The 23,535-nt window shown below is 39.0% G+C and overlaps 1 protein-coding gene across 3 annotated transcripts in view; it reads left to right on the top strand.

Moving 5' to 3' along the window:
- The window catches only part of CERS6 (ceramide synthase 6), a 112,832-nt gene that overhangs the window by 31,180 nt on the left and 58,117 nt on the right, over window positions 1–23,535 (top strand). For all 3 annotated transcript variants that reach the window (XR_006169550.1, XM_042822724.1, XM_042822723.1), the window contains exons 3-4: window positions 7,061–7,166; window positions 8,319–8,449. Coding sequence is in view for 2 of the 3 variants with exons in the window: in XM_042822724.1 (XP_042678658.1) it covers window positions 7,061–7,166; window positions 8,319–8,449 (237 nt within the window). In the remaining variant the exon portion in view is untranslated. The remainder of the gene's footprint in view (window positions 1–7,060; window positions 7,167–8,318; window positions 8,450–23,535) is intronic.

Here is a 23,535-nt window from a genome sequence, read left to right as displayed (position 1 = left end):
ACACACAGTAATTCATCTGCTTCTAGTCCTCTCTGCTAGATACTAGCAAAGACCTGCACTTGAGAAGTTTTGATTGTGCTTCCTTATTTTAGATAAGCTGTTTCTCATTCTATGCCATTAGCTCCACTGGCCCTCATCAGCCTGCTGGTCTGCTACCAGCACTCCCTAGCATCCAAGGGATGTACAGGTGCCTTTGCTGCTGCCAGTAGGATCTTGGCTTTTGCTCTTGTTATGAGGGGTGAGCTTGTTTGAACTTTGGTTCTTGTTATGAGGGATGAACAAATGGCTTCCCAGCTCCATAGTTGAGAAGTAAAAGGACATTTGTCATTGATGGTTTTCTTTGTGTTTTGTTTTGTTTTCTAAGCTTTTTAAAATGAATTTTACCATACTTATTAAAAATGCTAAGGCTGAAAGCATGCATGCTTGTTGAGAAAGTTTCTCAGGCAGAAAACATCAACAAAAATTTTTCAGAACTTTGGAGAAAAAAAAAATTCTCCATTAATCATGTTTTTCCCTTTAATAAGCATAAATGCTTTCTAGTAATTTGAGCCAGAGACAAAACCTAAATCATTCAGTAATCTGAATGTTCCTGCAAGCTATTTAGTGTTTATTTTTTTATAAGCATATGTGGATTCCACAGTGCAGTGCTTTATATAATTTGATGGGAGAAATGGAATAATGATGCTGCTGCATCAATAATGGGTAATGCATCTCTAACGTGAGGAGAAAAAACTGCATCACATCTCTTAGATGAAAGGCATACATATACATCTGTTCTGAAGTCACTTCAGGAGACTTGGGAATAGATCTTTGAAAGAGTTGGCTCCCATAAGCTAAACAGAGAAGCTAACTGGTTCAAAACTCTTACCTCTGCTGCAGGCCCTGCATCCTAGTGGTGCTTCTGTAGCAGAGTGCGTTGAGAAACATAAACAAAATTCAATTCTGAGCATGATATATTGAAGTGACTCCTCAGACTGGGACCAAGCTCTTTTCAGTGGCTGTCAGCAACGGGACAAAGGGCAACAGGCACAGATTGGAAGCTCGGAGGTTTCATCTGAACATGAGGAAATACTTCTTTACTTTGAGGGTGACAGAGCACTGGAACAGGCTGCCCGGAGGTGTTGCGTGTATCTCCTTCTCTGGAGATACCCAAGGTCTGCCTGGATGCTTTCCTGTGCGACCTACTAAAAGAAACCTTCGGCAGGGGGCTTGGGCTTGACCTCCAGAGTTCCTTTTCAACCCCTCTGATCCTGTGATTCTGTGGCGTAGCCAATGAATTTATCCAAGGACTATTAAGATTTTCTGCATTTTGTGTTTGTGTGTTTGTTTTAATTACTAACACAGGTAACTTCTGAATTAAATAGGTCAGCTGTACAAAAAGAACAAAAACTCAGCTGTTGTTGGTATGTTGCAGCAGTAAATCTGTTCACTGTCTGCTCAGAAGCAAGCCTCTTTTCTCACTAGTTCTTGTAGTTGGAATTGATTTAGATTACCATTTTAAAACTGCATTGTCTAACAAGTTAGACAATTGCAATCATAAATCCCTGGAATGATTTGTGCTTAGAGAGCATGAAGATGAGCTGGGAAAATCCGTTCCACATCACTTTCAAAAGGAGTGCCTAACTCTTCAAAACTAAGTTGAGCACATATTTAGTACAGAGGAATTTTTGCATGTTACAGCTGCATTCTTGGATATTTATAAATATACTAATAGAAAAAAAACGATTTGATGTATGTCTTTAAATTGTAGGAATAGCTTCTTTTTTTTGTTATGGAGGTCACGGTTGGCTTGTGTTAGCAGCATCAGCAGTCTTTTATGCTAGCACCACTTGAACTGTGCCTGTGCTCAAGTGAGTTTTTTTCTAGATTCATAGAGATGCTATATGCAGGTTGGCAGAGTTTACCACTTCACTCAAACTAGAGTTCATTCTCCTTGGAGACGGCTCAGAGATGTTCTGCATAGCTTTAATTCACCACATATTATTTAATTCACATATTTAATTCACATAGCTTTAATTCACCACAAATTTTTCCAAATTTGTCCATGAAGATGTCGCCTCTGCAAAGGAAGGGGATTTACTCTACTGCTTCCTGTGATGCTTTTAAAAACTATTGTGTAATGCAAACTTTGTTCGTGCTGATAAATATCAGCCTCAAAGGATAATGAAGGCCATAGCAGAAATGCTAAGTCACAGCTTGAACCAGTGATTGAGCACCTGGTGGGAAGGCAGGGCCAACCCAGGGCAGCTCAGGTGCATGTAATGCCCCTGAACTCCACCCTTTCCAGACCTCGTTTAAGGGTCGGCAGTGGAGGTAAGGGTATCTTCCTGGAGAACCCTGCCTCGCTGAGGCCTTGTGAAGGTAAGCAGTATTTTTCCTTTATTTCTGTGCCCATGGCTGCTGTATTTGAGCAAATCCTCGCTGCGCCCTAGGACTTTGCTACTCTGCTGTCATTGCTGTGCTTTCCATTGTTATAGTGCTATAAAGGCCAACCCTAAAATGTCTGGTTAATTCTGAGTTTAAAATGACATGATTTGTCAAGATGAACAGCAGTGAGCTAAAAGGGTTGTGGTAATTAATTAATAAGGCTGAAATGTGCAGTTAAGGAGCATAGAAGCAACTGTGAATCATTGGAAGCATTTCCCTTACTCTTTTATTGAGGTTATTTGATCTATGATGCTCACGTTGTTTCCAGTTTGTGTGTCCAGGAAGATTTATGTTTATCAAGAATCTGTCTTGTTCATATTTCTAAAGTTTTCACAGGATGTGAAGGGTGCAGAGGGTGGAACCAGCATATTACTGAACTGTGGCTTTTTGAATGTGAGAAATTGCACTCTTGTGTAGAGCGCTCAGAACAGTTTCTGAAGAGTGTGAATGTTTGGGCTTTCGTTTTATCTGGGACTGAAGGATGGGTGGAAATTCTGACCCTTTCTTACACAGTATCGTGCCTGCTATAACTACTGCAAGCAGTAGCTATAACTTCCTCCACCAGAGCAAAGTTCATTCAATGTTAGGCTTTTTAGAATCGTAGAATACATTGAGTTGGAAGGGAGCACTGAAGGCCACATAGCCTAACTCCCCTGCAGTGAACAGGGAAACCACAGCTACATCAGGCTGCCCAGGGCCTTATCCAGCCTCGCCTTGAAAGTCTCTAGGGATGGCGCATCAACCACATCACTGGGCAACCTGTTCCAGCGCTTCACCACCCTCACTGTATAGGATTTTTTTTATGTCTAACCTAAATCTCTTAGAGCTTGAAACCATTTCCCCTTTTTGCGTCACTACAGACCCTGCTAAAGGATCTGTCCCCTTCTTTCCTGTAGTTCTTCCAGTACCTGAAAGGGGCCACTCTCAGGTCAACTCAAAGCCTTCTCTTTGAAAATCCCCAGCTCTCTCAGCCTGTACTTGTAGGAGGGGTGTGCCATTCCATGCATTGTTTTTGTGGCTCTTCTCTAGGCACACTCCAACAGGTCTGTGTTCTGGTTGTGGGGTTTTTTTTGTTTGTTTGTTAGTTTTTTCGGTTTGCCCACTTGTTCATCTGTCTTAACAGCAGCTGGGTTTGTAAGAAGGACATTTGCTAAAGAGACAAATGGAAAAACTAGTGTGGTACTTGATCAAATTTACATGTATTTTTCATGGGTCATGAGGCCTTGCTGTCACTGCTGAGAATATTTGAGGTGAAAAATGCAGAATCCAAAATGGAAACCTGTGGCTGCTTTTGGGAGCTACATGGTGCTTACAAATGCCTGTCATATCACAACAGCATGGTATTTATTGGCCAGCAAGGGCTGAGCATTTTCTGCCTGGGTACTCTGTAGTAGCCTATGTTATCTGAATGGTTCTTTTTGGATTTGGTTTGCTTTTAAATATGGGTTTAAAAAATGGATGAGGAGGCTGCCTTTGAAACGGTTCTTGAATTCTGAGTTTAATTTCCTTATTTGTGTTATTTCATTTGTAGATCCAGAGTAGATGGGACTGCATTTGGCAAAAAACGCTTTTCCTTTTGATTTCTGTGTAATTGAATACCAACTTTCAATTCAGCTTTACTTCAATAAGTTGAGAGATTGCTGAAGTGTTTTCTTGGATTTATGTGTGAAGAGGAAAGCAGGCATTGTTCAGTTCTGCTCTTCTTATTCTTCCACAATACTTCTTCTCTTTTAATTGCAATACCTTATGCAATAAATGTCCCATAGATTTCTGCTTAGGGAATTGAAGACCACAGTAATGCAGAAATGGAAAAAGTAAATAATGCTATTAAGGAGGACAGCATTTGACAAAACAGTTTCTGCACGTATCGAGCACTGCTTTTGTTTTGTTATGAGCTAACTTGAATAGTTATAGAAAGTGATTAGTGAGAATTATGATTACAATAGGAAATTAGAGATTCTATTGATTGAATTCTAACTTGTTTTTCAGAGTTAAAATGAAACTGTTAATATTGCTAAGTTTGAAAATAAGTTTTCAAAAAAACTAAAAAATCTCATATTTATCTGTCTTTGTCCTATGTTTATTCAGACTGGTCAATAGCCAGGCATGTTTTAAGAATGGCGTTTAAGCAAATCCAGCAGCAGAGTTTAGATTTAAATGAACATCAGCTCAGTGTGAAGCTTGTTGAAATTGCTTCCAGGAGAGTTTTTCTAGTGGGAACTCTTACCTGCTTTTGACTGGAGCAAATTTAAAACTTTTTTCCTTTTAAATTACCATCTGTAGGGAACTGCATTTCTGTTGGAGTTCTGTCACTTCTCTCACTTCTTTCACTAGAAGAGTTGAGAGGCTTTTTTTTTTTTTTATATATATATATATATATATATATATATATATATATACACACACAGATATGCGCACTCTTATCTACACCATCTCATTTTGGAGGAGACTGACTTTTCAAGTGCCCACAAAAACCATCTGAAATAATTTGTAAACCTTTATTTGTACTTATTTAGTGAATGTTTTTTGACATTGCCATTGATATTGACAGTCAAAATTGGATTCCTTATTGAATACGTGAAGCTGATGAAGTTCTTTACTTGTTTTTGTTCCACCTACATCACTTCTCTACCTTGTTTCTACTAGTACATATTTTCTTGTGGAACTTTATGAAATTAGCTTGAATTGAACTCATCACTGAGTGATGTTCTCTTTACAGTCAGTCTGTCTTAAACTTGTTTCTTGTTTTATAAGATTTTTTTTTTTTTTTTGTACAAAACATGGACATAAAAAGACTGGGAATCTTGGTAACTATTACATGGTTGGAGGAATTAAAAATTAAAATTAAAAAGTGAATTTCTGATATCATACTCTGCGTTTCATTAGATTGTTCAGCTGCACCTTTATGGTTATGTGGTAACAGTGGCCAGCACTGATTTGATTTGATTGTATCACATTGAACTAGAGAGTACAATTCTTGCTGGCTCTTTTGTTTTAGACAAAAACCGTTCCTTTGATTTTAATAAAAGTATATTGAAGTATAAAGGACACAGTCTTCATGTTTCTTATTTAGCTATTATACAAATTCTGTGTTTATGTACAAGTGCAGAGCTGAGGTTTCTTTTTAATCAGCTTGCTCTCTTATGTGTGCAGAGGCAGCAATTTTAGTTCAGTGCATACAATGGTGCTTGAATGTAAGAATATCACAGTTTTAAAGAGCTTGTGGTCATATTCAGGTGCGTGAATGTAGACCTACTTCTGAACTAGTTGTATTTATTTTTTTCTCTGTGGCAAATGGAGCCTGAAAATGGAGTTTTTAGAATAAAATCAAGAATTACTGAATACAAAGGTGTTTAGGAATCTGATGATTTCAGAGGACAGAGGGATCCAGTGCTCACTTCAGTTACCACTGCAGCTGCCACCACTTGTTAGAAATCCGCAAACCTTATTTTACCCTAGAGTTCTCTTTCAGCTGTATGGATTGAGGCACTACAGAAATATAGAACAAAACAATGTGCCTGAGGAGTTTATACGTAAGCAGGCATGTAATATTTCAATATGATTCATTTAAGTAGCATCCTGAATTATTCCAATTCAAGTTTTCCTGTATATTTTTCTAACTGGGAGACTTTCTATGGTCTCACAGTCTTACAGTATTCTCTGCTTGTGAGCAAAGGATAGGAATAAATACTGACATGTTTTCTCTGAGAGTATCTTCCCCTTTCTTTTCAAAGAAGTTGTTAGATTCAATATATCTGCGCATGCTTTGCTGTGATGCCATGGCTGCCATCTTTTGTGCTGTTGAAATGGTGTTTCTGAGTCCTCTACTATTTCGATATACAGAGACTTTGTAGTTCTGATGGGGATTCAAGAATGGTACTCATAGTTACAAATGGTTTACTTCTTAAACGTAATGTTGAGCTTTGTAAATTTTGTAATTAAGTCTCTATAAACTCGGTGTATCCAATATAGACATTTAGAAACTGGATCATTTTATGGATTGGAGTTTGGATCTGCAACGGCTTTGTGCTATAGCAGAAGAACTGGGGAGATGTATTTTGGGAGCAAAATCTCTGAGGCGTGAGCTCTATGTCATTTGAACTTTATGGTTCAGAAAATTGTATTGACTGGGTAGCTTCATGCTTATTGCCTCTAAGAAATTTGTTTGAATTTCCTCTGTGCAAAACAAGTTGTGAGGCAATAGCTGCTCTGGAAACTAATCTCAAAAAGACCCTGTTTGAAGGAGGAGAACACTACATTCTCCTTGTTTCTGCAAGCTACCCTGCTCTTTTTTGTAGTGGTGCTTGTCTGGAAGGCATTTCTCTCATGCTTTCTTTGTGTGCTTTTTTGTCTTCTCCAATGTGAATGAAAATCTATCTATCTAAAGAAAATCTCTATCATGCACTCTATGGTGGAGTTCACTTCATCCTTCGAAGTCTTGTTACTTGTCATGCAATCACTTGTGTGAACTTTCTTTTAAGCTATTAGGCTAACAATTGTTTTGGGTTGGTTTAATTTTTGCAGGTTTATAATATTTGCACATTTATCATGTATGAGTGATTGGTAACAGTAATGAAATAGATAATTGAAGGGTTTCACTTACTTTCTTTTTTCACTCTTCTGTTTCTTGTAGGTTCGTTGCTAAACCATGTGCCTTAGGCCTTAAAGTCCAAGCCAACGGACCACAGAAAGCTCAACCTAATGCTATCCTGGAAAAAGTTTTCACAGCCATTACAAAGGTATAGTATTTATGTAATAAAGGAGGGTATGCCACTGTGAAATATATCTGAACAAAATGACGCTAACTGCTGTGCTGCATTTTTACAGCTAAAATCAGGACATGCAAACATTGCGGTTGTTGGTATGCCAGCTTGAGCAGTTGTGCATCTTTGTGAGCTTTTAATTAAAAAAAGTTATAGAAGTACTTCTCAGGTGCCATATAGCCACTTACTTTTTTGTTTTGCTTCCTCCCTTTTTTCATTTTAGAAATTTCCACAAATATTTATTTGTTTATTTATTTATTTGAATAAATAGCAGATGATGAGATGCCTTTCTGTGTTTTCTAGAAATTTTAAAGCTAATCCTTCCAGGGCAACTGCTTGAGTGCAGGGTGCTGGTGGTTTTCTGGTCTCGTAGCTGTTTGCATTGTGTTTTTTGTCTTTTGAACCTGGAGGGAAAAGCTAGAAAACTGAAACATGGCTTGTACTACTCTTTTCTGTAGAGTAGTCAAAGACAGACCAATTTTGTTTGTCTTGCCTCTGCCTTGGTTTGCAGAGCCATTACCATTCAAATGGAAGTCAAGTTTCATGTTTGCTACTTCGGAGAATAACTGTGTAGCTCATTTTACAGGAAAAAAACCCCCTCTCTCTGTTTCCAAGGTGATATTCCATCTGAATTTGTCACTTTCATGATTTCATTTTTTAAACATTATTATGTGAAAACCATGGGTTATATCCTCTTCTTTACATGTCAGTCAAACAATCTTCACTCCTGTAACTGTCAACAGGACAGAAGATGGAACAGACGAAGTATATGGAAGGCAAGGGAGTGTTTGTAATCCCCACTGCTCCAGAAGTATATATCACATTATCCCCGCTTATCACTATTTTCCAAGTTTGATGCAAGTTTTCATTCTGCTACCCTCTGTAAATTCTTTAGTAAGAAACCACATACAATATTATAGCATATGTCAGACTTCTATATTAATAATAGTCACTGTAAGCATATTTTGATGCAGATGAGTCAGCAGAGATTTCTATCACGGGCATTTTATTTCTACGTGTCCATGCGTCTTACAGATGGCCTCTAAGGAAGGAAGGAAGTTAAACCAGCTTTAAACTTGAAGTTACTGTAATTGGGGAAAATAATTTTTATCCATCTCTGTTGTATAGCATCCGGATGAGAAGAGGCTGGAGGGTCTCTCCAAGCAGCTGGACTGGGACGTACGCAGCATTCAGCGTTGGTTTCGACAAAGACGCAACCAGGAGAAGCCCAGTACTCTTACAAAGTTCTGTGAGAGCATGTAAGGAAACTGTCTTTACAGCACAGTCTTTAGCTATATAGCTTGACAGAGATCAGAAATGGAGGGATAAATACAAAAACCAATTGAGTACTTAAACCTTTTTCCTTGCATTTCTCATTCTGGGGTGGTCCGTTTCACTAGTGCATTTTCTTGAGTATGCTTAATCATTGGAAGCTAAAGATTCCTATGGTTTCTGGAAGTTATTTTTTTACCTTCAAAAGTTTGCTTCTAAGGATTATTTCTCAGAATCCAATTGCTCTTCAAACTGATTATCTACACAGGTTTCTTTTTCTCTATTGTTTCTAGTATCTGAGTCATATTTTTATGCTAGCTGGATTTAGCATAGTAATACTTAATCTGCATGGAAAGAGCAGAAAAACCTAAATCTACTTAATTCATTACCATGTTTTTCTTAAAAGAGAACTGATAGACATTGAACTTGCAAAAAAAACCAACCAACCAAACAAAAAAAACCACAAACAATACCAGTTTCTTTGAAAAAGTTGATTAATTACAAGGCTGAGCTCTCCAGCACTGGTGTAATATCACTCATTCAATGTGGAAAGTCACACATCTAAGGCAAGTTTATATGTTTCAAATCAAGACACTTGGCAAATGTTACCATAAACAAACATCAGGTTTATCACACCCTATTGGTCAAGCAGATGAGTTATAGCTGGCTTAAAGCCAGTTATGCTTTTTGCCAGTTGGGAAAGAAATTTTAGGTAAAAATGTCAGCCCAACCAAGGAAGCCTGTGTGAATTAGAAAGTGAATCCTATTAGTTTTAATCTTTTTTTCCCAAGCTTATTTTAATTCCAAATAATTTCAGCCTTTTGGTAAATAAAGGGAGTCTATAAGAAAGAAGGAGAAAGACTCCTTAGCAGGGTCTGTTGTAATAGGACTAGGAAAAACAGTTTCAAACCAAAAGATGGGAGATTTATATTGAATATAAGGAGGGACTTTTTTTCACAATTTGGGTAGTGAGGCACAGGAACAGCTTGCCCAGAGGAGGTGATGTATGCCCTATCCTTAGAAACGTTCAAAGTCAGGCTGGACCAGGCTCTGAGCAACCCGGTCTAGCTGTGGTGTCCCTGCTCATTGCAGGGGAATTGGACTAGGTAACCTTTAGGCATCTGTACCAACACAAATGATTTTATGATTCTATGATTTCATTAAAAAATTGCATGTAAAGAAATCATAAAAAATGTGTTGCGGCATATATTTATGTGTATGGTAGTCTGTAGTGATTTTGTACTTTCCTTGTGAAGTATGCTGTTATATTATTTTGTACTCTCTCATGTGAGGAGTGTAAAACACTCCACTCTCTCAAGTGTTTTACTTAAACTTTATTTTTCTGTGGAGATGACAGGAAAGTTCATAACATGATCCTGAATGTATAATGTGTTAAGGCATTTTTTTCCAAAGCCAAGTCACAGATGAAATATTATTTCAGTAGCAAATGTTATCGTTTTTCAAGTAAGGATTCATTAGGAGAGAAATTAAAGTGCTACTCTTGAAGCACATTGTCTCTCTAGCTGAGGGAATTTCATTTTTTCTATTTTAGAAGAAAAAAATTGTTTGAAGATGATAGTTCTTTAATGAACAGATGAATATAACTGTCAGAATTCTTAATTAATTTCTGTGGTATTTACAGCTAAAAGCCACACTACTTAGCCAAAGAAAAGCCAGGCAGAGTGAGATTATGGGTGAATAGTGAATGTGTTACCCAACAGCTGATGGTCTTAGAGTAGCTAACTTCTGAGATCACTGAAGGACAACGCTTTTCTACAAGGATGGTGTCTGTAAGTTATACGCTTTTCTTGTGTAACTTGCAGGAGAGGTTGTGGAATCTGGAATAGAAAAAATAACTTTATTGCTGATAGGTCTTGTATATCTAGGGGGTTTATTTGACAGCTTCTGTAACTGGGGCCAAAGATTTCGCTCTTGCCTGAGTGGCAGTGTGTTTGGGCTGACTTAGAGGGCTGAACTAGCCTGACCTTTCTGAGATCAGCAGAGCAGTAGTGGAGAGCTTTTCTGTTTGCAGGAAACTGCATGCAGAAATCAGTTGTGAGAAACGCTTATCACTGGCTGAGTCTCATGTAATGCCTACGAAAGTTACCAGTGCTGAACTTGCTCCTTTGTGGCGTAAGTTATGGAAAAAGTGTGTGGATAAGAGCTGGGAATGCAAATTGAAAGGTGAGATCAAGCTCTGAGCACCTTAACTTATGTAGCCATAATTATATGCCAGCTTCATTTAGAGAGAGATGTTGGGTGTTAGTTCCATGGGCATACTTAACAATAATGACATAGTTGTATTTCCAAGAAGAAGCAGGTTGATGTAAATCATACATGAACAGTTCAGATTCTCTCAGCTCGTGGTTTGCAGAGGGTGCAGCAGGAGCTGCCTCTGCAGCTCCATGTGTACGTGCTGCTGTGAGAGCAAGCTGTTACCTGGCCACAGGAGTGTTCCTGTGGGAGCTTTTGCAGTAGTGCCACATGCCGCCAACTGTCCCTTGTCACACTGGATAGAGTCATCAGCAGTCAGTCCACGCAGCACTGGAAAGTCAGGGATGCCTTTTTTTTTTTTTTCTTTTTTTGTCAGAAGAATCCTTGTGTGGGTGGCATCTTGGAGCTGTGAGCTGTAAGAAGCGTGTGTTTCTGTGGCAGCCGTGGGAACAGTAGCACTCCAGTCCTCCAGTAACACAGCGCTGAAGGGTGGTTAGTAGCCTGCTAGAGGGTGAAACCTCCCCTTGAGTAATCTGTGGGCACAGTGTGAGTGAAGCAACAGTGATCCCCACCCACACCTTCAGCTGTGGAGCTTCTGTTGTCCTTCTAGAGGAGATTGCAGTTTTTCTGGCAACAGACTTCATTGGCTGTGACTTGGGGATGAAAGTGGCAGAACCCACAGTAAATGTGGAGCTGCTTAAGAACAACTCCAACTCTATTATATGGAGTCAGTTCAATTTACAGCTAGTGAAAGTGTTCTTGGGCCCAGAATTACTTTTCCATCCTGTGGAGAAGACAGTTGATCAGAAGGGACCATTTCTGAGCACCTAATCTTTCTTTCTTAATGGATGTCTTGGTTACTGTGAAAGGCAGAATAGATTTGGTAGGACAAAGACTGAGAGTGGAAACACACTTGGGTTGTCATGAATGACACACAAGAGCCAGGCCCCAGCATATTGAAACAGTAACTTATTCTCTATGTTTCTCTGACCATGTATTTCTCAATTTCTCTATCCCTTCCTTCCTACACCCTCAGAAGTATTTAAATTCTGATTCTAAGCACAGTGCTGAGCAACTCCAAAATCTGCATTTTTCTTCTCCAAAAAATTGGATAGATCCTTTCTTGCTTGTCTTCATTACACATCCAAGGAATAAGCAGATGGAAATTAAATGAAAATGGAGATTTTTATTACTGTTTATAAACACTGCCTGTGCAACAGTCTTGTAATGAAAATAAATTACTTTTGAGAGACCCTTAACAGCAGTCACTTCTGAGAGTTTTGTGTCTCCATCTGAAAGAGAAAGTGCCATTCAATTATTGGAGCTGTGGAATCCACTCGTGGTGAGGCTTCAAGTGGCATCATGTACTTGTTTTAGAGTTCAGATGTTATGGTTCTAAGCAGGTATATAAAAAATGGAATTGTTGTTATCGCCAGGTAATGATTCATTATCGAGTGTTATTCCAAAGACAGTAACAAATGAAGTGCAGAGATTTATTTTATTAGCAAGTTGAATTGTTTTTCAACGGTTTGATGATTTTGAAATGAAACTTGGAGCTAATAATGTAATGTTTGTAGTTGCTGGAAAGTCATGCAATTTCTGTTTGTAATGCTCAGGTACTAGCTGCAGGGGTATGTCGTGCATTACTTTTTCTCTCGTGGGACCACGGGCAGTTTTTCTTCTTTCTCCATGTTAAAGATCCAGGGAGCATAAAGGAGAAGAAAAATTGGTGATCTGTGTGCACAGTGGACTTTTCTACTGCTGTGAATTTCTGCTGCTTTTTATTCCTTTTATTCTGTGCCCAGGGTGCAGCCAAAGATAAAGAAAAAACAAGCTTTCTCTGGAGAGTAGGGGAAGGTCTTTGTGTTCTGCTCTTTAAATGTGCAGCACATGAGAATACACAAAGCTTTTCTGAAGCTTGTGTAATTTCTGTGTTATTCATGTTGAATATCTGCAGTACTTTACAAGAATAACAATTGTTTCTACGTAGGGCTGTCAGTCAGTGATACAATGATATAAATTGGACCAGATGCTCAAAAGACTCTACTGGAGCATAGTTCTGGCACAGAAATATATATATATATTTTTAAAGTGTCTGGCCATTAATACAAAACAAAATCCCAGATATCTCTTAACGGGGAACGTTATATCTAAAAACAGCAGGATGAGAATTCATGGCATGAATTAAGCTAGTGGAAAGGGATCTTCAAGGTGTGCTGGGGTTTATTTGAGAGGAGGTAATGCCTGGAAGGCCTTGAATGATGGTTTTACTGACTGCCAAACAGAATGCAGGACACACAGTGTCTTTGTTACTATATCTGAAAGACAATGCAGTGGTGATTCCAAATGACTTCCAGGTTCTTTCCCATTTCAGTGTAATGTGCTTCTGCTTCACACGAGGCAGCAGGCGCCTCTACTGTTCTCAAAGGGGGACAGTATTGAACAAACAAGCATCTTGCTCCCCTTCTATGTCCAAGCAAAGGGAAAAAATATCTCTGCCCTAAGTTATCAGACTGGGATTATGAAATACCATCAGATACATGACTTGTCTATCCTTCAGCTACATAGGTAGAAGTAAGCTGGTTATGAGAGAGATTTTCATGGTTTCCAAGGAGTAGCTGGCAGATATGTGTGGACAAGAGTGTTTTTGGAGTTTTTTTGCAACAGTCTGTGTTGAAAACATGGATATTCACATACTGAGGAGTGAAATCTAGACAACATACTTTTTTTCTTAAGGAAATGACAGTGTTTAAGAATGCTGCTTTGGGGGAGATTGCTGTATATATCTACTCTTATATGTCTGCGCGTGCATAGATATATATATATATAAGCATAGAATTTTTTTCCACTTGTGCATGTTTTTGTGGAAACTTTATGGGCAGTTTGCAGCTTCTTGGTCTTGCCTTTTTTCTTCAGCAGCAGAGTAACTCTTCTGCAGAATTGTACAAGAAAGATAACTATGCGAAGAAAAGAAATTGAGACAGCTGCTTAGTTGTTGGAATTCTGAACAGTGCTGATAAAAATCTGAACAAAGAGCATAAAAGAATTCATCAGTCTGTGCTTTGTGTGTAGCAAAAAAAGCACTAGAAAACAAATGGGCATCAAAAAGCTTCTAGCTCTGTATTTTGAGTAGCCTCAGGCCCACTTAAGTCAGCTAAAAAACACTGCTGAATTCAGTGATCTTTGAGATGCAAGCAGAAATATCTGGTAAATGGTATTATGAGTCTGTTTACTTCTGAGTTGTCAATACATATTTTCAGCGGTTTCAGTGCTGCTTGCAGCAGAGAACTGACCATTGTTTCACAGCTGTAAAAGAGAGCAAGGGAAGTCTGGAAAGCAGAGCTGCTCCTGTGGGGCGAGTTGCTGTTGTTCTGCCTTCTATATGTGAATACAAAGAGTACACCCAAAATAAGAAGGAACTGGGCCATCATCTTATTTGCAGCGTTGCCTGACAAGCCATTTAAAGGTTTAGTTTGACAGCCTTTACAAATAAAGGCCACTTTAATGGTGTTTCCCAAATGTCTCTATTTATTTATTTGTCTATCCATCTTTTACTGAATATCTTATAACTAAGTAACTTATATCTTCCCATTAAAATATATGGGAACTTCATATCAGGGGCTCCTAACAGCTGTATGACGTTAAACTGCTGGTAAAGGTGAATTGGTGGCTCTAAAACAGCCATAAAATGCTCTTAAAGCAGGAACTGATAACTCTTTTAGCAGTTAGAAGGAAGTGAAGAAACCTGCTGTGTGATTTGTAATGTGGAAATGCTAGGGGAAGAGGAATTAATTAAATAACAAATAGTGTTATGTTCTTGTAATGTTCTCTTACTATAGTTGTGGGTTGTTGTTGTTTTTTTTGTGATGTTAATTGTCTTTCTAAAAATAGCTTGAAAGTCAGCTCTGGTGGTTGCTGCTTTTTTTCACCCTCAGTGAAAACAAAGCTAGAAAATTAGGGTATGCTTTCACTGCAATGCTCTTGCCCAGTGGTCCCATCTCCTATGGTCTGCACTTTACAAATACTGATCTGCTACTGATCACTTCTGTAGTGATGCTGCTATCCTTGCCAAAAGGCAATGCAAGTGTTACTGAAAGAATAATAAAGATAATTCATTACAGGCTTTACTCTAAACAGATGATAGGTATATAAAACATGCCCAATCTGACTCTACCAGCTGTGATAGTCTTGTTGTCCAGGCAGGACTAGTGTGTCCACGTTGTGCCACAGGGTATGCAGCACATGCTTGATATGAGACTATAAAAGCACTGTTCTGGCAAGGTGTATACATCAGTCTCTGCATTTGAGAAACTATGATGGGGGAGAAGTAGGAAAAAAAATCAACTACGCATCATCCCAGTGTTTTAGAGCTATATTTCACATGAATGTAAAAAAAAAATCCTGGGTATCTGCTACCCAGTATTCCAGTGCAGAGTGCTGTGGATATAAACCAGTCCAACCTAGTTGGTCTCCTGCAACATTCAACTCCGTGAAATGTCTGTGAAAGGATTTATGTGTGAGGTGATGTGAAAGTAGTATTGGAGTTAGCAGCAGAGGCTAGCTCTCTAGAAAAGCTGTCTTTGAAGGAAATATTATTGTTGCTTGTAAAGTCTATTGAGAGAAGTTCCTTGTCACCATTCCCCAAGTGTACTGCTAGATTGGTTTGAGTGGAACAAATTGTTCCATTGCCATTTTTTTAAATTAAAATTTTCATTAGATGTAACATAAAAGTACAATGCTTTGCTGATACAAATTTCAGGGCAGTAACTGTGTAGCTACTAAAAGGATTATGCTGGAGATCAGAGACAGTGGATGAAGAGCAAGTGTTGCCTTAATAAAAGATAGAAGCATATGGAAATAATGGTTTGTATAAAGAGAACAAAGAGAAAAATGTCAACAGCCTATTGCATAGTGGAAAGAACTAGGAGATGGGTAATGGAAAAGAAGCATACTCAAAATTGAGTACTGAAAACAATTTTTCACACCCTGAGTAATTAGGATTTCATGTTTCTTTCCTTCATTGCTCTCCTAAGGCAATAATTCAGCAGTAATTTGTAATCAGAGATTGTTTTGTTTACTTCAACAACAAGACAATTCAGAATTGTGCTGATAAATAAATAGCTTGCATAGGAAATAGTTGCAAAGACCATTATTTTTAATTGCAGAGCATCAGATTGCTAAAACCAGAGTGTGGAGGTAAGGGAGAGAAGAGCCATGAAAACAAACAGTGTTTGAGTTGTAGACCATAGCAGGGAGTATGGATTGGGGTGTTGGTGGAGTTGGGTTTGTGAGGCAGGTAGGTGAGGGAAGATGCAGGCCTTCAGCGGAATGTGGAGGGAGCTGGAGTCTGTGAAATTGTTCTGGAACAAGGAAGATGTGACCTTCAGAGTGCAGGAAGTTTGCAGTGCTGTAGGTAGCAGGGATGTTGAGTCATAATTCTCAAAAATGGGAGTCAAATTGAAGTTGTCTAGCAATAGGCAACTGCGATATGGAGAGAAGTAAAGCAATTGTGGTCTCTTGTGGGCTTGTAAAGTAGTGCTATTTTATCTGTAAGGTTTACATCTGGATGATGGGGATCTGCTCTGCATTGGAGCACAGGGTCTGGAGGGGCACACTGTACCTGGGCTACCTCCTGCCCTACTTCTGCACTGATGTTGGTGGCTGCAGGGCTGCTTCTCTTGTATTTTCTCTCTCCTGGTTGCTGTTGCACATTGTTTTTTCCCTTCCTTAAATCTCCTTTCCTAGATTCGCTCATAGCGTGCTTCTAGCTGCAGTGGGTCCCTCTGGAGCATCTGGAGCTGTGTCTGATCTGATATGGGGCAGCTGCAAAGTGTTGTTCACAGAGGCCTTTCCTGCAGCCTCCTGCTACCACATTCTTGCCATGTAAACCCAATATAAGGCCCCACATACATGAATAAGTTAATGGCTGGCAAAACAAGTGATCCTGATTTTTAAAATCATAAGCACACAGTGCAGCTGCTGAGAGAAATTCTAATTCTGCCGTAACGCTGTCTGACGAATCAGGACTGAATATTATATCTGTGCCTTCTTTCCGCTGCACAGCTTGCTCAGCACTGGTGGTTCCAGATGCCTGGAGTGGGCTGGGTGTCACACCCTGCAGCTACAATCTGATTTGCAATGAGTCTATGCCTCCAGCTTTACCCCTGGGAGCATTTGTATTCTCAGACTTTGGACTGTTCACACCTCTTTGCTGGCCAGACTGACAGGAGTAGCTTAATTATGTATTTTTTTTAATTAACTTGTTGTGTTCTTTTGTGTTGTTGCTGTCTCTCAGTGTCTCATAGAGTAGTTGCTGAAGCTGACTCAGATTGCCATTTAGCAGCACAGGCTGCTGTTGCTGCTCCCATCAACTGTAAAGGACCCTCCTGGCCTGGTCCTCAACCTGTCGTTGCTCTGTGCTGTAGCAGGCAGCTGGCTGCATAGTTTTGTCGTAGCTGACAGCTATGTCAACCTGCAAAAAAACAGTATGTTTCTTGGTCAGATTTTCCTCGTGTGGGTCATGAGGTACTAATATAAACATTCTGGAGAGTCATTTCTTGTGGTAGATACATACATGCACCTGAGCACAGAAAGGAAGATATGGAGGTGTCAGACGGAAACTCTTAGGTATTGGTAGAGCACAGTAGTTGGGGGGGGGGGGGAGAAGGAGGCATTGCTGCATTTCCTCATCCACGCTGTCCCTTCCAGTACAGTCAGAAGGAAAGATACAGTGTGGTGGAGCAGTGCAAGGCATGCCATGGGCGCAGGGCATGCCATGAGTGCTGCCAATGCTGTTATCTCCAAAGTGCTTAGATTAACAATGGCTAAGAGAATTAATGCTTTTCTTTTGAACAGCTACTCCTATGAATATGTTCATACTCTCTGTCTAGCATTCCTATCCTTATTTCTCAATTTTCCAATAGAAAAATTGTGAGTCTGCCTCTGCTTTGCTGCCCTGCTATCCCACTACATTAGAAAGCTGAACTGTTGTGTGAAAGGTGAGATAGAGGTAGCCTTCTTGTTACTCGTTAGTCTGCTGCTTCAGATGTTCTAGTTATTTAGGGACACATAAAGCAGAGCCTATAATTGGGCCACATTGGCAGTTTTGCTGATGATTTCTTTCCTGCTCTATCTGCAATGCTTATATGTGAATCTCATTTATGATCTTTATTTAACCCTTGTGGGATGAATCTTAGGACATCTCTGTGCACAGACAGTTGAGTTGTTAGGTGTCGGGAATTACCAGATTCCCATCCTTTTTTACCAGATACTATCTGACTATATTACCAGATACTTCATCCTTTGCTGTTCTGCTGGAGCAAGCAGGCAAATGTCCATGCTGTGGCATCAGGTGATGCTCACTGTGTTTTCAGACTTTGCTGTAAGCACTTTTTGTTTTGCATCTTATGGAATTCCCCTTTTCCCTCAAATTGGATTACTTAAAGCTTTGAATTCCCTGCTCTTACTGCCTTCTGTGACACAATTTTTAATGTAATTAATAATTTTAAATTAACTCACATACTAGACCTGCAAAAAAGATGCCATCACTTAACATTATCACTGCACATTAAGCAAGGCTATAATGAATTCAATAGATTTCCTTTCTCTTGTGGTTTGTGTATGCTCATCATTATTTTATGTTATGGAAATTAAATAACTCTTCCCTAAATTGTAGTTAATGCGTGTACTTGTTTAAAATCACAGCTTAAATATAGCGGATAGAGCCAACTAGAGGAAAACTGCACAGGCTGCAGTAGCTGCTTGTTTCTTACATTCCATCTGCCTTGAATTGTACAGCCCTTGACGGTGAATGAAGCTGACTCTTCAGTTAGTCTCAGATTTGAAACTGAGTTGTCAAGTGTCTCAGATGGTAGCTCAAAGTGAAAGAATGTGTAGATCTGGGATTTTTCTGTGATCAGTAGTGATCAAGGTTGAGCAAGTGCTCAGTCTGGGATACTATAGGCTTCAAGTCTCATTCTGGGCTTTTTATTTTCCCACCTGCAGATGGGATTCACAGGGTTTAAAAACTGACTCTTGAAGATTTGTGAAGGATCTGTGAATTCAGCACCAGGACTTCTCGAGTTTCTCTGTCTTGACGCATTTGAAACTTTAGGCATTTTTCTTCAGTGTATGTCAGTGAGCGTGTCTGAAACATTTATTTCTTCTGACTGCTAGTTTTCCATACCGATTTCTCCTGCTCTTAAATTACTGTCAGCTCTGACTTGTTGATTAGTTTTTTTATTTGTTTGTTTTTTTATTTTTTACTTGTTAGTTGGAATACAGATGGGATGTTAAAATATTTTATTACTGCTAAACTTCAAGGGCTTTTTATTTCCCTGAAAAGTAATTTTCAGTAACACAAACATTATTGCCAAAGTAGAATAACAAGTGGGTGCAAAATGGTTCTTATCAATTAAATGAAGACATTTCATTTCTCAAATCTGTAATGTTCTTTATTAAATCTGTGGTATTTCCTTTAAAAGTACAACAGCTGTGTGGAAGAAGAGAACACTTCTCTTCTTCTCCCCCATTCACAATATTCTCCTCTTTTGATGTCTTTAATCTTGTAGACAGACAATTTAGGATACTATTTTTACTGCATTTCTTCTGTTTGCTGTTCTGCATGTGTAGATAGAGCAAACGTTATTGGCCAGCTTTACGTTGAATCCACACAGGTTTGGTCCAACTGGAGCTCCCCAGGGATGTCTTTTGTAGCAAATTGTTGTCTTCCATGTGAGATTATGAACAGCACAGACTCAGTTGTCCAAATATACTTGGTATTTTTTTGTTTCAGTCTCCCTCACAAGATAGAAATTTGAGTAGGATGATTTCTCTACTGATCACTAATCACAGTCAATGTGTAAAAATAATATGCATTCTGAAGAATAGTGACAGTAAGTTCTTGTTTTATGTGCAGCAGTCAGTGAATTGGCATTCGAGTCTTTTACTTCTTTCTTCTCCCTCTTATTTAAGTTGTCTCACAGTTTTATGATGCATTTAATAGCTTTTCATTTTGTAGATAGGTGTACTATGTGCATCTGTTCACAGAGATGTAATTATAGAGGAGAATTAGCTTCCAAATGTTTAATATTTTTTCCTTAGAGGCATTTAATTACATTGCTTTTTGTGTTAGTAAGTTGTCTGATAATGTACTTTCATGCTCTTTAGAGAAAGCTGAACTGATTATTTGCTTAAAATGTAAATAGTTTGTAAGCCAGTGTGGCAGCTTATGATATATTGTTCTTCTTTGTTTTGTTTTGTTTCTTAACTAAAAGCTGAAAGCTATTGACTGACTTAGGTCAAGAAAATGCCTGCTTAGTGCTGCATTTGTACTGCTGTCAATCACAAATGTTTTATGGAAAAATTTTCCTTACAAGGCAAAAAAAAAAAAAAAAAATTAGTAGACTATTGGTGGTTGTTTTGTTGTTCTTTTGTGACATATGAACAGCACATCCCAATTATGTCCAGAACTGTAAGACAGGTGACACAGGAGTACTGTTAGCCTGAAAAAAAGTTAAGCAGTAGGCTGTGAATGTATGCTAGCACTGGTCTCAGTAAGAAGGCTCATAGAGTGCAGGTTGAACACGAGAAATTTTCTTCCCATAAAGCTTCTAGGGTGAGGCCTCAAAACCAGCTGTAGTAGAGACTATCGGACAGGAAACAGTGCAAGGTACTGTAAAAACCATGCCCTGAAATATCAAATGCTATCCCATGTGTTAGTTATCTAAAAAGTTTCAAACCAAGTATAGTTTGGTTGGATAATACTTCTTAAATTTACTGGCATTTTGGCTGTTTAAGTTGTACTCTCATGACAGCACATTTGCACTAAACATATTAAAATGTCCTGTCCTTGCTTCTTTATTATGAGCTCAGAATACTGAAGGATAATGTACTGATCTTAAACAAAAACAAAAAAACAAACAGCCCCATACAGTAAAAATACAACAACAACAAAAGTCTTTGCTCATTACAATGAGCATCGTAACTTTTTTTCTAATGTTTTAGTGATGCAACAAGTCACAAGAAGGAGATAGTGAAATAGGAGAACACAAGACCAAATGCACTTCAGGATGTAAATGGGACAATAAAATGAAGGACAGTGTGAGGTTTGAATATATTGTTTACAGACTTTGTTAATCCTTTTGTCTGACCTATGACAACACTGCTACTCAGCAAGGTTTATCAGCGGAAATGCAGTACTGCGTGTGAAGGAGTAACAAACCCTCTTCAGAAGTCTGATCTAGACTGGTGCAATATTAAGGATGTATGGTTGCTGTGCAGACATAGCACGTGCTGTACTGTTGGAATTACGCTGCACAGCTGGATGGCTTCTTTAGGAAAGTGGAGAAATAATCCTTTTACCTTACCTACTTCTTGGAAGATCCACACTAGTAAGTCCAGTATCTGCTTTAGTGGGCTAAAAAACTACTCTGAAGCAAATGAAATAATGCTGCAAGAAAGTAACATGAGAAAAAAGTGGAAATAGCTGGTATTAGTTTGTCTAAGATGATAGTTACCTGTCAGTAAAGTTGTCTTACACATATACAGTGGCCATCACAGCTTTACTAGGTGATTAGTAAGGCTAATTACTAGGTGAGAAGCAAATGTAATTTGGAAGTTTTTGTTACTTTAAAACTGGAAGAGTGTGGGACAAAGCAGCTGTTGTGATTGCCACAGAAAAGCTGAAGGGCCATGTTCAGAAACACAAGTGGCATGTGAAATTACCAGTATGAATGGAGACTAGAAGTTTGAAGTGTAAGGACCTTGGATCTGTTCTCTCATAGGTTTGTGTCAGCTGTGTACATTGAATGTCACTTTTGGGGAAAGCGATTTTGTCAGTCGGAGAGAGAATGTATGGCAGTGAAGTCAGTTTTCTCTGTGCTCTTCCCACGAGCTTTGCAGATGATAGTAAGACAACTTGGCAGGGCTAACAGATCTCTGAGGTCTTATCAGAGCTTTATTTCATGTTGTTCTCTTTTGGATGCAGTTGCATAACCATGAAACAGAAGCTACATAACCTAGAAGGAATTACCAAAACACCTATTACATCGTGCATATTTTCTGGTGTAATTATATAAATATGCTCTATTATTTATAAAACTGCATCACTGTGTTTCTTTTTTTTCTGCACTACTAAATTTTGCTCTTAAGACTTTCAGAGCTGTTTTTTGAGCATGCAGATTTAGGACAGCACTTGTCTCAAGTGGTACTGTAACATTAAATATTAAACAACTGTTTCAGATTGCAGCGAAGAGGAAAATCAGATGACAGCCAAATCTTAAGCCATAAAATTGAAGAGGAAAGCAATGAAAACTTCTCAATTCATCATACCTGCTGTTTTGAATATCTTAATGAGCTATGTATAACTTTCTCCTTCCTCAAATAACTTCTTAACCACAGTGCTTGCTTTTCACGTGGTTGCTTCAGTTAAACTCAAGAAGGGCAAGAGCACTTTTTAAAAAATTTTAATTAAACTGTATAATTCCAATTACATTCATCAGGCTTTAAGAAAGTGCAGGAAATTACCATTAAAAGAGATCTTGGGAGGCAGAATAGTGGAACAGTGAGGCTGCTGCCATCAAATACGCTGTTACATAGCTTCATATGTGATTAGTTATCAACATTCAAGATAAGTATGGATTTCCTGGGAAGTACAAACTGAAGAAGAGTTCCACTGCCTGGATTCTGAATCAGTGGAAGGCATGCCGTGGGGCAGAGCTATGCTCTAATTGTATTTCCAGTCTGCTCTGTGTTTTGGTTTTCCACGTATATGTTTGTCATTTCAAGCACAAATAAATGTAGGATTTATTAAAGATGTTTATTTTAAATATCTTTAGTAGGTGTAAGAAACTGATTGCAACTAGGAATAGCAATTCCAAATCTCTGAAAATTTGTGTGCTTTCTTGACAAGGGAGGTCTTGCGTAATCTACAGAGGTAGAGAGACATTGTGTTTTGCAGTGTGCTTGTTGTGTTTGGGGGCTATATATTTAGTTGACAGTTGTCAATTTTTAGTCTTTCTCTCGTAAAGTAGCTGTGCTGAGCTCACTCCGCTGGATGGCTTATTATGGTGAAAATAGCATCTTTCTGAGACAGAGCATGAACCTGCTGTGCTGGGCTCCGCAAAATGTGTGTGTTTGGGGGAAATTGCTGTAGTTCATTGCTCAAACAATTCATTTTTATTAGCTGAAGTTTAATTTTACTTTTTGGAGCTGAAACTATTCTCCAGTGGTGTGCCCCAGGGATTGATGCTGGGGCCTGTCCTTTTCAGTGTCTTTATTGATGATCCAGATGAGGGCATTGAGTACACCCTCAGTAAGTTTGCAGGTGACCCAGAGTTGGCAGGAAGTGTCAATCTGGCTGGGGGTAGCAAGGCCCTACAGAGGGATCTGGACAGGCTAGATCACTGGGCTGAAGCCAATTCAATGAGGTTCAGCAAGACTAAGTGCCGGGTCCAGCCCTTCAGCCATCGAGGCCCTGGAGCAAGCCCAGAAAAGGGCAACGAAGCTGCTGAGGGGTCTGGAGCACAGGCCTTATGAGGAGCAACTGAGGGAGCTGGGATTGTTTCATCTGGAGAAGAGGAGGCTCAGGGGAGACCCTGTTGCTCCTGGGGAGGTGGTGGATTCACCAACCCTGGAGGTGTTCAAGGAACATTTAAACATTGTGTTGAGGGACATGGTTTCATGAGAACTATTGCTGATAGGCAGATGGTTGGGCTGGGTTGATTTTCTCTTTTCAAACCTTGGCGATTCTATGATTCTATGAAATTTTAAGGATACAGCAGCATGGCAAAGGGGAACCTCATCTGAAGTACGCTTGAAATCTGTGAAGTGCTTAGTTAGATGTGCACTTAAATAGTTT

The sequence above is a fragment of the Centrocercus urophasianus genome, unplaced genomic scaffold (assembly GCF_019232065.1).
Source record: "Centrocercus urophasianus isolate 14NV4802_14NV808 unplaced genomic scaffold, USGS_Curo_1.0 seq_20, whole genome shotgun sequence".
Lineage (NCBI taxonomy): Eukaryota > Metazoa > Chordata > Aves > Galliformes > Phasianidae > Centrocercus > Centrocercus urophasianus.
Note: the sequence above shows the minus strand (reverse complement) of the source record. Positions and strands in the feature narration are given on the sequence as shown.